Source organism: Temnothorax curvispinosus, unplaced genomic scaffold (genome assembly GCF_003070985.1).
Source record: "Temnothorax curvispinosus isolate PA1 unplaced genomic scaffold, ASM307098v1 QBEX01010126.1, whole genome shotgun sequence".
NCBI classification, from domain to species: domain Eukaryota; kingdom Metazoa; phylum Arthropoda; class Insecta; order Hymenoptera; family Formicidae; genus Temnothorax; species Temnothorax curvispinosus.
In genome coordinates, this window is record NW_020219906.1 from 251,545 (window position 1) to 265,678 (window position 14,134).

Below are 14,134 nucleotides of genomic sequence, written 5' to 3' on the forward strand. Positions count from 1 at the left end.
CGTGCTCAGGAGTGTCGCGCGAAACCGAAGGACTCGAACGTATTCTACGTAAAGGGAAAACAGTTTTTACTTTTTTCCAAAATGAAAAAAGGAAGAGGAACACGTGAACATTTTCAAATGCGATATTATTTTTACGTGTCAATACGTTCCTCCGTTCTTTATTGCATCTTTCTTAGGATTATTTGCTTATTTGACGTTAAACGTTAAAACATTTGAGAGACTACAGGGGATGATGGCTTCGTACATCCCTGGTTCGGTCAACGCTGGTGCACCATCACCCCACCTTGCAACCACGTCATTCATAACTGTGCGACGCCGACGCCGACGCCGACGCCGACGCGGCCTTGTACCCGGGACCCGTGCTCGTACGAAACGTCGATCACGTTAGTGCGATGTTACAACGTGGTTGCCTTTTACTGTGCTCGACTCTGTTGGTCAGTATATTACAAAGTCATAATCTCTACGATCTTGGTCGACGTTATACATAATAATCATTTTTATTAACTATAATATCATGCACGTATGCACCCTCGTTATTTTTCATATAGATATTTATTAAGTACGAACACAACATGTTTATACAATCAACGTTGAAAGACACAAATATAATAATGTCATATATGAAATAAAGATAACTAAAACATTCACCTTTTACTGTTTAAACTAATATATCACAACAATCACCCGTATCACATGTATCAATATACTATCATAAGATACTCGGATAATCAGGCACGTTTGAAGACGTCTCTTTTTTTTTAATTCTCTTATCTTTGTCTATTTACGTAAGTGCACACACTTCCTCTATTCTAAATAGATTCTTTAATGTATATATTAAATACTATATCTACTAGCTTCGCTTTTCTCTTTCAGATAATTATCTATTTGTAAAAAGAATATCTTCTTCCAATAAAGAAATTACAGAATCAAAAATATCCACGTCTCGTTGTCGATGCTTTTCGATGGAATGAACGCTTTTCGGGTCCAAATCCGAGACTCTGACACTGCTTAAAAAATAATGTTGCTCCGAAAGTTTTATCGTATTTTCCACAGGCATTCTTGATGCATTATTCCTGTAAAAAGAGAAAAATGATACGTTTTTACAACTATTTACAACACATCTAATTATCTGAAATGCATTTAATATAAGTAATAATAATCATTCATATGTTGCACATTTGGCGCTGATAAATAATGATTCACATTATACATTTATGAATTGTAGATTTTATGACGTAATTAAATTACATTAAATCCACGATCAAATAATCATAATTAGATAAATAAAGTATCCGCTGCAAGTGCTGCATTGGGCAACTATTATATTATTTGGACAATGGCTATAGAGAATACGTAGAAAGCGCATTTCCTCTCATAGAATCATTGCATTAAATCAATTTTATCATCAACTTTGCCTTTGTTGTAAGATTTATACATTATTCTCGGCACTTTAAACATGCAGTGAAAATAAAGGCTATTGTTTCGAACAATACACTTACGGATGCAGTTCGCGAAAGGTCATTAATATCGAACAATCTCTGGCCGTGACAAATAAAAGGTACATTTGTAACGCTGACAAATGTTCGGCGGTAATCTGCATATTTGCCTTTCGCTCGTCGTCATCGTTGCTAGTTCTTTGATCATACGGATGACTCTCGTTTCCATAAAATGGTTGGCGCGAATCTAGGTTGGAACTACGTTCTGTTTGCGATACAAGACCGCCGTTTACAAACGTTCTGTCGGCAGATAAGATACATTCTGATCTGGCATTACTATTTCCATTAAAATCGTCATCATGTTCTTGTGCACGTGTGCTCTTAAGAAGCGTTTGAAAGTCTATTTCTTTCATGGTCTCCATTTTCTGGACTGCATTCTGGAACAGAGAGAGGGAAATATTCCCTAATGTATTCATCCATTCAACAAAACGTCCTTCTTTTGTACGTGCATTTGTATGAAAATACATACCGTAGGTTGATCAAGTAAAGCGTGAAAAATATTACAAGTTTTATTTAATTTTGTCAAGCCAGAGTATATCATATCGTCATTTAGTACCGGTGCGAGCTTGGAATAAATGCTGTGAATGTACGTAGTATTAACGTAAGACACGCGCTGCATATTCCACATTCGCTCCAGCACCGAGTTCTTCGGCAAGTCGCTGCCATCAAACGTGCATTTCTGCAAGATAAAAAAGATAAAAGTTAGTTAGAGGGCGACGATTATTATTTTCAATAAATAATGATTTTCAATGCAAGCACTTACCTTTTCCGCGAGACGAAGGCACCATTCGGCTCTCGCGACCGCGCCTGGTGCGGCGCAAAATGTCGTTGAAACATGATTCGCGAGAAAGAGAAAATTACGTGAAAGGGAGATGGGCGGCAGTTTCAGCTGCTCTTGGGCGATAGGTCGCGTAAGGACGGCACAAACCAACGTGCAGAACTCGTCGACGCGGCGAGCTTGTCCGCCGCTCTCCGTTGCTTCACTCCGAAACCACTCGTCCAGCACGTTCTCTAGATCATTTGGCGAGGACGTCTGATCGTAGACGACGAAGCCATCTTTGAAGATTTTCAAGTTGTTCTGCGGTGCTTTCAAAAGTTCTTCTATTGCAGCTTTCATACGCGTCTCCACCCCGGAGAACAGATCAAACGGGCAATAATTACTGCGAGCGGTGATGCTCTTCCTCCGCAGCTAAAAAATTATTTTCTTTTAGTATATCATCTATCTAACATTTGGGTTGTATATTATTATTTGTGAAAATAAAGTTAAAAATCAATGTTTATTAAATACCTTGGCGTACTGATTGAGACAATACGGACATCCAGGAAACCTCTGCTCCGCCTTTGGTAAGTATCCCTGCTTCGGCTTTATCTCCACGCAGAAAGTCGAACGGCTTCGGAAGACGGTTTGATCGAATTCCAAGTGCAAATCCAAAAACGTATAATCTGGAAACTTTGTGGCGTATGTGTCCGTGATTTCCTTATGCCGTCGTTCCTCTGCAACAATGTAAGATCGATCACGATAAATATCCCATGTACTATTTTCTTCGCTTATTTTCAACAAATTTAATTTTATCTGACTGCTAACGTCAACATTGTTGTATAATAGTAACGATAACATACGCGCATATAAGTACGGTCCTAAAATAACGACTGTTCTAAAATAAAATTCCTTCACCGGAATTGTGGCGGCGGAGGGTGCCATGGTACCGCAGACAACGCGTAGGCGCGAAACACTTGCGATTCACGTGATTCTGAAATGGAAGAAAGTCACGCGAGCCGCCGCGCTGCGCCGCGGTGTCGAGAGTGCTTTTAGCGAATAGTAGACCAAATCGCATAAATATAGTAATATATAGCGATGTAGATGCCGAAAAGAGATTCGTGACTCTTATTACGTCACTCGCAACAAAACGCGCTTCGTTCGCGAGAACGGGGTAATTTAAAGACCTTGCATCGCAACAAGTGCGATTTATGAATGGCAGATAGGTGACTAACGGCAAATAACACGGCCAAATATGACTTTCTCGGCAATTAAAAGATATCCAAATGTTATAAAAAGAAGAATGAGGAATTCAAACACCGCCCACCTTCTCCCACATACCGTTATCTCTCGTAGGAACTTTCACAGATTACATGTATAGATAGCGTACAATAATGGCAATGAGAGAATAACGCCAACTATAAATCATACTATAAATGTTCTATGCGACAATGCATTCCGAGAAAAAAAAACACTACAGGGAAACTGTCGCGTTCGCACTTAATATTAGAGAAAAAAAGTACTCGATAGGTGTCAAGACCCGAGATAGGAGTTACGGCGCGCGCTCTGCGACACGAGTCTAAACAGCGCCGTCGTAATCTCTCACCGACGACGATTGCGAGACGATCGTTTATCGGGGGGGTAGCATAAATTAACGAGCGGACGCGGACGCCTGAACTTTCCCTCCGCGCATTTGCCTCCGTCGAACACACGCGGCCGTAAGATATTGCCACAATTAAACGCGTCAAACAGAAGTTACCTCGTTATCTTGCTTATCCCTCGTCGGAATATCCGAACGGGTATCCCAACGTGGATGTACTCCATTAGTCACTCGTATCTCTCAAAATCGTTAACGACCGGATACAAACCGTGTAGTTATGACGTTATGAGTTTCACGAGAAAGCGTCATAAGCCCGTTAAGAAAAACATTATACGATTGCGACGCGACATGCATTTGACTTTAATGATAATTAATGCCGCTTTGCAACACTCGTTGGTCGTCGGGAAAAAATAAAACGAAGAGAAAGGAACGAGTTGTGAGAAAAATCAACGTGGAAAATTAATTTTTTCTCCCAACGTCATTAAAATCAAATATTAAATATACCGTATAAGCATTCTACGCATTTAATCATCAGGTACTCTTTGCTTGTCGGTCTCTACTTTTTTTTTGCCTATCCGAGAGTTGGAACAAAGCTATTTTGCTGTCATGTAAACTTGATGGCACAAATTTCTCTTCGCGTGATGAACGCCGAGCGAAAGGAGAGGTCTGTGTCAAAGGATAATGATGTACGGTAATTTTGCTAAATGCCGAGCACGCGTGACTTTAAATCTCGTGCATCATGCACAAAGTTACGGATCGATCGTCTTTCCTTTTTCTCTTCGACGGAGAGAAAGCTGCATGCACAGCTAATACGAGCGAATGTATAATTTCTTCGGAGCTACTCGTTATCTCTCCTGCTCCGAATTTGTATCGAGTAATTTTATAGTGGTTTTTTTTGTTATTTAGATTATATATAGATATTAAAATCGTCTACTTAACAAGCTTGTGCAATAATGCATTTGACAATGGTCTTGTGCATCGAATTACGTCCATTACGTGAATTGTATCTTTTTAAGGTGCACGTTACGCGCGCGCTAAAGAGGTCAATTACTCCGACCAGCCATTTTCGTTCAACTTCATATACTAACGTCCGTTCCAGCCTACGTTAGTATTGTTGACCGTATCGGGTGAGGACTGATTACAACATACTATATCAACGCTCGACGCGGAAACATAGTATCGAGATATTCTCACGCCAAGATAACGTTATGTATTTCTGCGCCGGCATCATTAACGCGTCATTAACTGCATTTTTCATTGTGGAAGGCGAACTGGTCGGTAGCGCTCGGAAATGAAACAATTACGAATCTTAATAATGCCTCGTTACGTAACTTGGAATGAGAAAGAGAGAGGCAGAGAGAGAGAGAGAGAGAGGAGGAAAAGAAAAAAGCGGAGAAAGATAGAGAGCTATGTATATTTTTAAAATCTTATTTTGTTTCATCTAATTTTCTTTAAGCAAAAGCACGCAAAATATAAATTAAAACTTTTTAGATTAGATATGTCAGATCTATCGCAAGGGAGTGCATAGGGAAATAATCCCCGCCGTGGCAGCGACGCCGATACAGAGAGTAGCCGGTGCCGTGATAGGTTTACACAGTCTTCGTTTACACATTCCTCGCTTCAATCTTTCAAAATAAACGTCCGACACGGCCGCGGCGGTCCAGTTGCAAAAATATTCCGCGTGACGTGGGTCGATCTCCGAAAATAGACGATACCGAGGACTACTCCAGAAAGTGAGCGAGATCGAAGCGAAAAAAAAAGCGGAGAATCTCACGAGGTTGCGGCAGGTGCAGCTTGCGTTAACGCGAACCATAAAGGCGCGATGTTGCGTTATACCGCTCAAGTATCGAATCGTAAGAATTTCGAGTTCCGCGAGGCAACATTGTTTCGAAAAATATACATCGACACTCATAACATTTTTATATTAACTTCGTCGAAAGGGAAGAAAGGGGACGCGTTGCAATATGCGTACACATTAGTGTTATTTTCAGACGGCGTATCTCCTTCTTCGAAAATTTTGTTTACATCGTCTGTATATGTCATGCATATCGCGAGTGGTAAGACAAGAAAGCGCCTTTCTTCGAATGAGCCGTTAATTAGAGAGACTTTTAATGAAAGCGGCCGCGGGGAGTGTCACGATGACGACGCACGCGTGATTCGATTTTCGCATTTCGCACGGATTTCGCCGACGACGAAATTGACGGTGAACGTGCCGGTATTGGCGCGTGGCGCGTGGCTGACATCGTATTTTTGTCGTTCGGTTTCGGTAATGACACGCACGAGAGCGTGCCGCGAAGCGACGCACGTTTACAGGGGGAAATCGATACTGCCGTATCGCGCGAGTGCGCAATATCGTCGGAGATAACAGCGCAATTCCAGCCTGCGAATAACACGGCACGCGGATAAAAATATCGACAGTCGCGCGAGAATTTCACAATGTGCGCAAAGGCGTTCGCGGACCCGATAACCTTAGGCGAATAACAGACCCCGAGAGAGCTTTTACGTTATCGGAGGAATGCCTGACATGTCGTGTGACGTCTCGATGAACTTTCTGCTGTATTTTTTGTCAGGAGATTACAATTGATTCTCGATGCGATAATCGAGAACACTCGAATAAATACCGCGTAAAATATTTCCAGCTGAATTATTTACGCTCGAGATGTGCGTAGATATGCGAAATGGAAATTGCGAGGAATATTGAATTTTACATCCCGAGCGATAAGGGATAAATTAGATACGAGTTGTAGTTTAAACTGTTATATCGCTAAACATCACACATTTGCCTTTTAAAGACACCTTTTCCCTCATTTAAATTACATGTTATGCGTTAGGAAGCGCGGTACGTAGCCGCGTTTCCTTAACGATATTTCTCGAAATAGCGCAGACGCTCGGCGCGGGCTACCGCGGAGCCGCGGCTTCTCGCGAAATATATTTTCTAGCCGCGCGCGCGCCGTGATGTCGTTCACCCTCGCACTCGCATATTCCTTTTGCAATCAAGCAACTTTTGCCGACGAAACGACCAACAGCGGTAGAGGAGGGCGCGGTGGTGGCTTCTATTTCCAATAGCCGCCGGAGAAAGTGCCAACGTGTCAGAATATCGACGAATCCGCGGAAAGAAAAGCAGCGGATGAGCGGAAGAGCACGGCCGACCACTTGTTGCATCTGCAGCCGCGGGAGACCAGACCGGATAGACTTTTCGCCGGTAAACCGGTGTGTAAACGGATAAATACAAGTTTATCCGGATAAGTGTGAGCGCGGTGGTGGAAACGCAAAGGAAACATATGCGTTCTGTGAACTCACGTACAGAATTTGATAATAACATATCAGTTTACTTCGTTCTAACGTATCTATTTCTAAGAAGAACATAAGTTACGGTAAGGGCGTGAAAGATCCAGTAATACAAAATAATTAAAAAAATAAATAAATAAAAAACAACAAATATGAGAACGCGGAGATGGAGAAAATAGAAGAAATAAGTGAGAAAAGTAAATAAAAGAAAAGTAAAAAGTAAAAACACATAAAAGTAATCATATGAGGGAGAAAAGAAATATATGGCATTATTAAACGAACGAAAGTACGTAGCAGAAACGGAACGTACATGCATAAAAGAAAATAAAGACACGGTGACCGAGTATGAACTCTCGCCGCCCGGTATTTAGTAAGTATAATAAACTTGTACTGGTAAACTTCGGTAAACTGTTCTGACACGCATACGCCGACCGCACGCCAATGAGCGAGAACCGTTATGTACGACGCTTATGAGAATAAAAAGATGACATGATCACAATTCACACACACACACACACACGCAAACGCGACTGCAGCACAAAGAGCTTTGAAGCTTCCTCAAGACTTTTCTCGTAACAAAGAAAAGTCTTCTCGCGCCACATTAATTTCCGTGTCGTCACGTATACGGGGTAATATAAGAACGGAATTAATTCGTTCGTGTTTGCGAATGCGGGATCGCGACGTGATGCGACACGGGACACGGGGTATTCTGATTAACATCTCTTCCCAGCAGCCCCTCCCTGGATGCAGCCGCGCGTAAATCCTGCCCACCTACCTTATCGAGGGTTTTCTTGCAGGACCCCGTTTCACAAGGTCTGCCCAACAGATATCCGGTGGAAAACACCCGACACGGTCGACGCTGGACGTCTATGCGTAAACAACGGCAGTCCACGCCCACGTGTGGACGTATGCAAACGAGTATTGAACAACTATCCAACACGTCCGTGTTCGTTTTACGTGCAAACGCGCGCGCGTGCTCTGTCGTTTCCACGCGAAAAATACAGAACGTGAATGAATCAAACACGAATTTATTCTTTATTTTTATCCTCTATCGTTATATTACTTATATTCTATTCATCCAGTATATCCTCGTTATTGCGCCACATGTTACGTCAAAAACCATGTATTAAGGAAGGATTGATGGTTAATATTTTAAAATAATCTCGTAAAGATGGCGCTCGGGTGATCGACGGATCCCGATAAGGCGCGGAGCGACACGTGCCCCGGAGCGCGTTCGCACCGAAAGAGAAAAGGGAAGTAGTTCCACCGAACGAAATTACCGCGCGTTGCATACAATGGGCGGATCTCCTTCTCGCCGATAGCGGATGATAAACGTCGCTGCATTATTCAAAAATAAATCCCCGCGCGCGATCTCGCGTTTTCATTGTGTGCGCGTGTAATAAATGTTCTCGAACAAAACGCATTCTTCTAGGATGAAGGTGGAGACAGAGGGAGTCGGAAAATCTTGGCGAGATAGAGATGGTCGTTTCCCCTCGTCGAACAAGTACGTAAGCGCTCCTTCTTATTCTGGCATGCCTTCAATTTAATTAACTTTGTTATTTTATTATTGACGCCAATCATCGAACGTGACTCTCTGGAATCTCTCGCAGTTTTTAAGTGCATAAGCACCGCTGTCAAAACAGTCGCCAAATGTTATACGCATGTGCATCGATGATCTGATTTTGACCTTTCGCGCAAGAAAGAAAACTGTAAGACGGGACGGAGACAGGAATATAATATGTATGCAAATATTGTGAGTCCTCGCTATGCAGTCAAACGTAAACAGAAAAAATATATATCATCTTGTTTTATATCTTTTCCTGATAGGACCTTCGACGCATTAAATATCAGCGAAAAATCAAGCGTAATATTTTATCGTCCTCTAAAAATATAATTTAGATTTAGAAGCTTGTAAACCGAAGGAGTTGCACGTACGTGTTTATTCGAAGAATCGTCACGCTACGGATAAACATTGTAGCGAGGAATCTGTTTAGCATAACTTAAAATAATTAAAAATAATTTCCATCAGTTTCTGCTGTTAGTTAAACAGCTGTAAAAAAGATTTAAAAAAAGTTAAAAGAAGGCTATGAAGGGATTAAAGCTTACTTGCTATCACGCGGCTTAATCTGTCATGATCGCACGACGCGGCAACGTCCATCTCTTATACCTATATATTTATTAACGGTTTCCCCCTTTTAATTACTATAATAACTGCTTCTCTGCAGCAGTTGCCAGCATCTTTCTGACGTTATCCGTCGCTGTGTGTACACGCGCCGACTTTATCGAAAAGACCTGTCTTTTACATCTTGCCAAATAATATTCGAATTTTTCGAAGATTGAGAATATTATCGAAAATAGCGAGGTAGAAACGAAGCTCGCGTAGACTTCGTTAATACACCTTTACAGTTTCTGTTCATAATATTCTAAGTTTTCTCGAGTGAGAAATCAACAGGACGGAGATATACAATAGTTTTACAGAGTTACAGACGTCCTACTCGACGATACAACGACTATTATGTCCACTGCGAAAACCAGCGGGTAAGAATTCAGTCGCGTCTCTCGTTAATGAAATTCTATTTATCGCGTTCACGCGCGCGCACACACACACACACACTTTGGATTCTCGTCCTTCGTCCAGATCAATGATCTCTCGGCCGATTTCGCGGTGCGTCGCTGAGAACGATATTTAAATCCTCACTTTAGCTTTTCCGAAAGAGCGATATGTCGAAGGACACGGAGTCGTGGCCTTTTCGTAGGAATGATTGATCGTGCGTCCCGCTTGAAACGTATATGACCGTCGTGGCCAACGCGGCGTATCGAGCGAGATGCGCTGCAACGCTAATTTTTTTTTCCGTAAATTGCGAGCTATACGTGTAAAACTCTACGTTAAATTAAGAAACGTGATTCAAGTAGTGGCAGGGATTATGCGGGATACGTGTGACTCAGAGACATCAAGGAGGAACGAGGAACTTGAAAACGGATGGCGGCGAAAAACGATAAAGCAATGACACGGTACTCGACGACCGCTGGCTTTAGCGTCTCCTCGAGGACGCTTCTCGTCGGGCGACGTCATCTTTTTGAGAGCGCACAGCTGCAGGCGGAGAGTGTGAGTCGCAGACAGCCCGCAGGAGCCGCGCGTCGTAAATTTAGTCCGCCGAGGCGGACGCGGCGCATAGCACTTTATTTCCCAGCACGAACGAAAAGCACCAGTCACCGTCGCCGTCGCGCCGCGCCGGTCGAAGCCCGCGACATTTGGCTCAATTTTATAAGTTAATTGTAAGTGAGTTTACTATCGATCGACACGCCGGTATCGCGTCGCTCGGTGGGAAAGCCGCGTCCGTTGCTTCTCGAGAACTTGCTTAATTAACTCTCGAGAAATGGAATGCATCGCGCTGATCGTTTTGTTCCGATACGACGGTAAATGTTATTAACGCGCAAAGATTCGTGGGCAAATATATGGTTGGTCGCGCACGAGTATATAGACGCAGAAGCGATGGATATGGCACATTTAACCGTAGATTGCTCTCGAAGGAGAAGAAACCGTTTTCTGTGTACCTACCTACCTACTGCATCGGTCGCTTCGCGGCGAAGCGAGACTTCGAGTTAGAAAGCCGTCGAGATAAAATATCAATATAATTATCGCCGTTGACTATTAACGGCGAGAATGATATCTAATTCTTCGCGATTTAATACAACAGGTTAAATCTCGGCTGTAAAACGTTATTAAAATCTCGCGATTTCGAATGCGAATATAGAGAAACGTACGTCAATCGAACATCGCATTATCATAAGCGTAAAAATATATACATCGAAAAACAAGAAATTTTTATAACAATCTCTGTAACACGACGGCATTGTAACATTTATCGCGGGTAATATTTTTGCTGTACTTAATAGCTGTCCGACGTGGATTCTGCAACGACGAGAATAGTTGCGCTGACTGTGCTTATATTTGCGAGAACAATTGAATTTGCGAATTCAAAAGTTGATTAAAGTCGCCGAGCTTAGCGACGATCTGTCCATTAGCGTCCGATATCGACCACGTGATTCGAATAATTGAGATGAACAGTTCTCTTTTTACAGACGCTCCGTACATCTGTAATATCGTAACCCGATACGATCGATTGCATGGCATGGACAAAAAAAGAACGAGAGTAAGGTGCAACCGAATCGCCCGTTGTTCACAATATTGCAACAAAATCGATGAAATTTCAGCTCCAGGCTCCTCGTGTGCACGAGAAACCCGGTGTCTCGGGAGGCTTCAGACGCGGAAAGATCGTTATTCGGCTGGAGCGATCGAAAAATAAGGTGGCAGGTGTACGCGCCGACGAAGAATAACACAGCGACTACCTACCTTAATAAAAATGAGAAGATGGCACGACCGAAAACTAGTTACGATACGCGGCAGCTGTTCGCGTTTGCTTCCCGAGAAAGAACAGCACGCGTACGTATAAATATTGAAAACTTATATTCTGCCGGAGAAAGTATATAATATACAGGATGTGTGTGTATGATAATTAGATGCGTGCAAAAAAAAAAAAACAATAAAACAAGACGCGTAAAACCGAAAGTAGCAGCTAATTACACAAAATCACAAAGGCTCGTGAAACGGTTCAATTTTCGAAGCCAATATATTTCGTGGGAATCTCTGCATATTTTATGCAAATACGAGGAGCGATGAAGAGCGATATCTCTGACGTGTGGGAAAACAATTTACCTGGTCGGAGAGGGCGGACGGCGTCCGACAATTTGGCTATATCGGCCGCGTCATAACGAACAATTTCGGGGATCTGCACGTAAGAGCCCAAAAAACAGGAAACCACGTTCCTGGCGTACCCCACCTCCCGCTGCACGCGTGTTCTGCCGCCATCCGGTGAAACCTCGCCCGGTAACGACTTCCGGAATCGTATTACCGTGTGCTCCTGAAAGACGAAAAAATAAATCCAATAAAGCCAAACAACGTCGATCGCATATCTTGAAACGCTTTATCTTTTGACAAACATCGAATGGGAATACTAATTATAAGTATACAGCGTGTAATATTGAATAATTTAATTTCGACATCCTTACGCTGTAAACACAATTGCGCGTGCAAAATTACATTCTATTTATAAAGTCATACGTAGGAAGAAAATCGCATGAGCGTAAAAAAAAGATTCAAGGTGGACAATAGCGCGTTCGTATATCTATTTTCTTTCCGTTGGCGGTCTCGGTCTGTCTGAACAAATTAAACGACTCCGCATTTTCTATGCGATCCCGCTTGTAAGTATGTAAGGTGGCTCCTCGCGTTATCAGGAGCAGATCACGTCCTCCCAACCTGGCGACACCGCAGCCGGCGAGTATGTAGGTCGACTTTATGAAAAATTCTCGGGTTAAAGATAACGCCCAAGCCGCTCTCGTCCGTTGTTTCCAGGCATGCTCGACTTCGTCACGGCTTTTACGAACGCTATTAATCGATGAACGAAGCCAAGGTTTTAGGACACTCTCTGAAACTTAATTCGCCCGCGGGTTCTCTAATTTTTGCACCACGACAAGTATTAAAGTGACGATATTTGAGTAATCGTCCCTTTTTTAAGCTTTTCTCGTTCTCTCGTCCACTACATTATGTGTATCTTTTCACACTCTCCAAATGAGAGAAATGCCGATAATTCGAAATTCGAGAATATTTTGTATTCTTTAGACGTTTAGACAATCCGGAGCCTCTTGGACGGAACGCGTAAAACAATTAATAATGTAATAATAAAATACATATGTTATTGATATTTCTGAAAAGGTCAACGGTGCCAGATCCTTCCAAATGCAACATTTTTATTACAACACGAAACCGTCCGTCATCGAATCTTATTCGGGATTTCGAAAGGCAGTCATTACTCGCAACAATTTCGTAAGGTTTGGTCAAGCAGGCGAATGTAACCGTTATTTAACAAGCGTGGCGCATTATGCGCTGTGATTTTCGGCACGGCGGTCGACACGCTCGATCACGACTATCGACGAATATCGCGAACCATGTCGAATTTGGTAATACATGGTCTTACATGGAAAAAACGAGCGATGACTAAGCGCCATCGTTCCGGCACCTTGCGTCCGTTTTTACGATTTCGATCTACGATCGCGTCCTAATTACGATTCTAGATGAGTATCGAACCCGTGAAAATCGGATTTTGTCGCTTTCCCGAACGAATTGATCCACGTTACTTCGGACAGTCCACCAACGTTGAAAATGATTGTCCAGCGGCTGAGGCCAGATCGATGTTTCGTTTGGTGACTCGCTGCGATTTTCGGGACGGGCTCTAATCACTCTTAAAGTATCGCAATAAACGACGACATTAATTACTAGGGCGCGCCGGTCTTCTATACCTACAGGAAACCGGCTGTACTACTCGCCGGCCGACGTTTTGTCATGTAAAAAGACAGGAGATGAACGCTCGATCGCCCGTTGGCCCAATAATGATGTACGGGCAGTTGCTACGCGTTCCACTTTGCTGACCGTTCGCCACGATATTCGCGCGAACTATTGATGATTCGATTACAGCCGCGATCTTCAGAGGTGAGCATGTCGATGTACAATTATTGCAAAAAAAAGAAAAAAAACGGTGACGTAAATATTGGGTGGAAATATATATAGACGAGCTGTTGCAAAAGTTGTTAAATACATCGAAAGAGTCAACTGTTCGTTGCTCCCGTTAGTGACAGATTTATATCTTGAAGTCTATGAATTTCAATTATAGCACAATATCTGTCAGAAGACATTTATGTATGACATAATGCAATATAAAGGTAAATATAAGTTGTGATAAAAATGATTATCTCTTCTATAAATATTAAAGTAAAAATAATAATAATTTTTAGAGAGATAACGGAACATCAGAAAATCGAGAATTCTCGGAATATACGAAATTATTGAGCCATCTTCTATCGAGTTTCAATCGTTCAGTAACATTCAGCAAGTAGCAGTTGTTGCGAGGAAATATGAGGAAAACACGAACGCTATAC

The 14,134-nt window shown here is 42.5% G+C and overlaps 1 protein-coding gene across 4 annotated transcripts in view; it reads right to left on the reverse strand.

The window, feature by feature from the left end:
• Positions 1-533: 533 nt before the first annotated feature.
• Positions 534-14,134, reverse strand: part of LOC112459764 (inositol-pentakisphosphate 2-kinase) — a 75,020-nt gene continuing 61,419 nt past the window's right edge. For all 4 annotated transcript variants that reach the window (XM_025024070.1, XM_025024067.1, XM_025024068.1 and 1 more), the window contains 6 exons: positions 11,859-12,063; positions 2,785-2,990; positions 2,260-2,685; positions 1,966-2,175; positions 1,500-1,873; positions 534-1,073 (listed from right to left, as the gene is read on the reverse strand). In XM_025024070.1, coding sequence (XP_024879838.1) covers positions 878-1,073; positions 1,500-1,873; positions 1,966-2,175; positions 2,260-2,685; positions 2,785-2,990; positions 11,859-12,063 — 1,617 coding nt within the window. In that variant the 3' untranslated portion in view covers positions 534-877. The remainder of the gene's footprint in view (positions 1,074-1,499; positions 1,874-1,965; positions 2,176-2,259; positions 2,686-2,784; positions 2,991-11,858; positions 12,064-14,134) is intronic.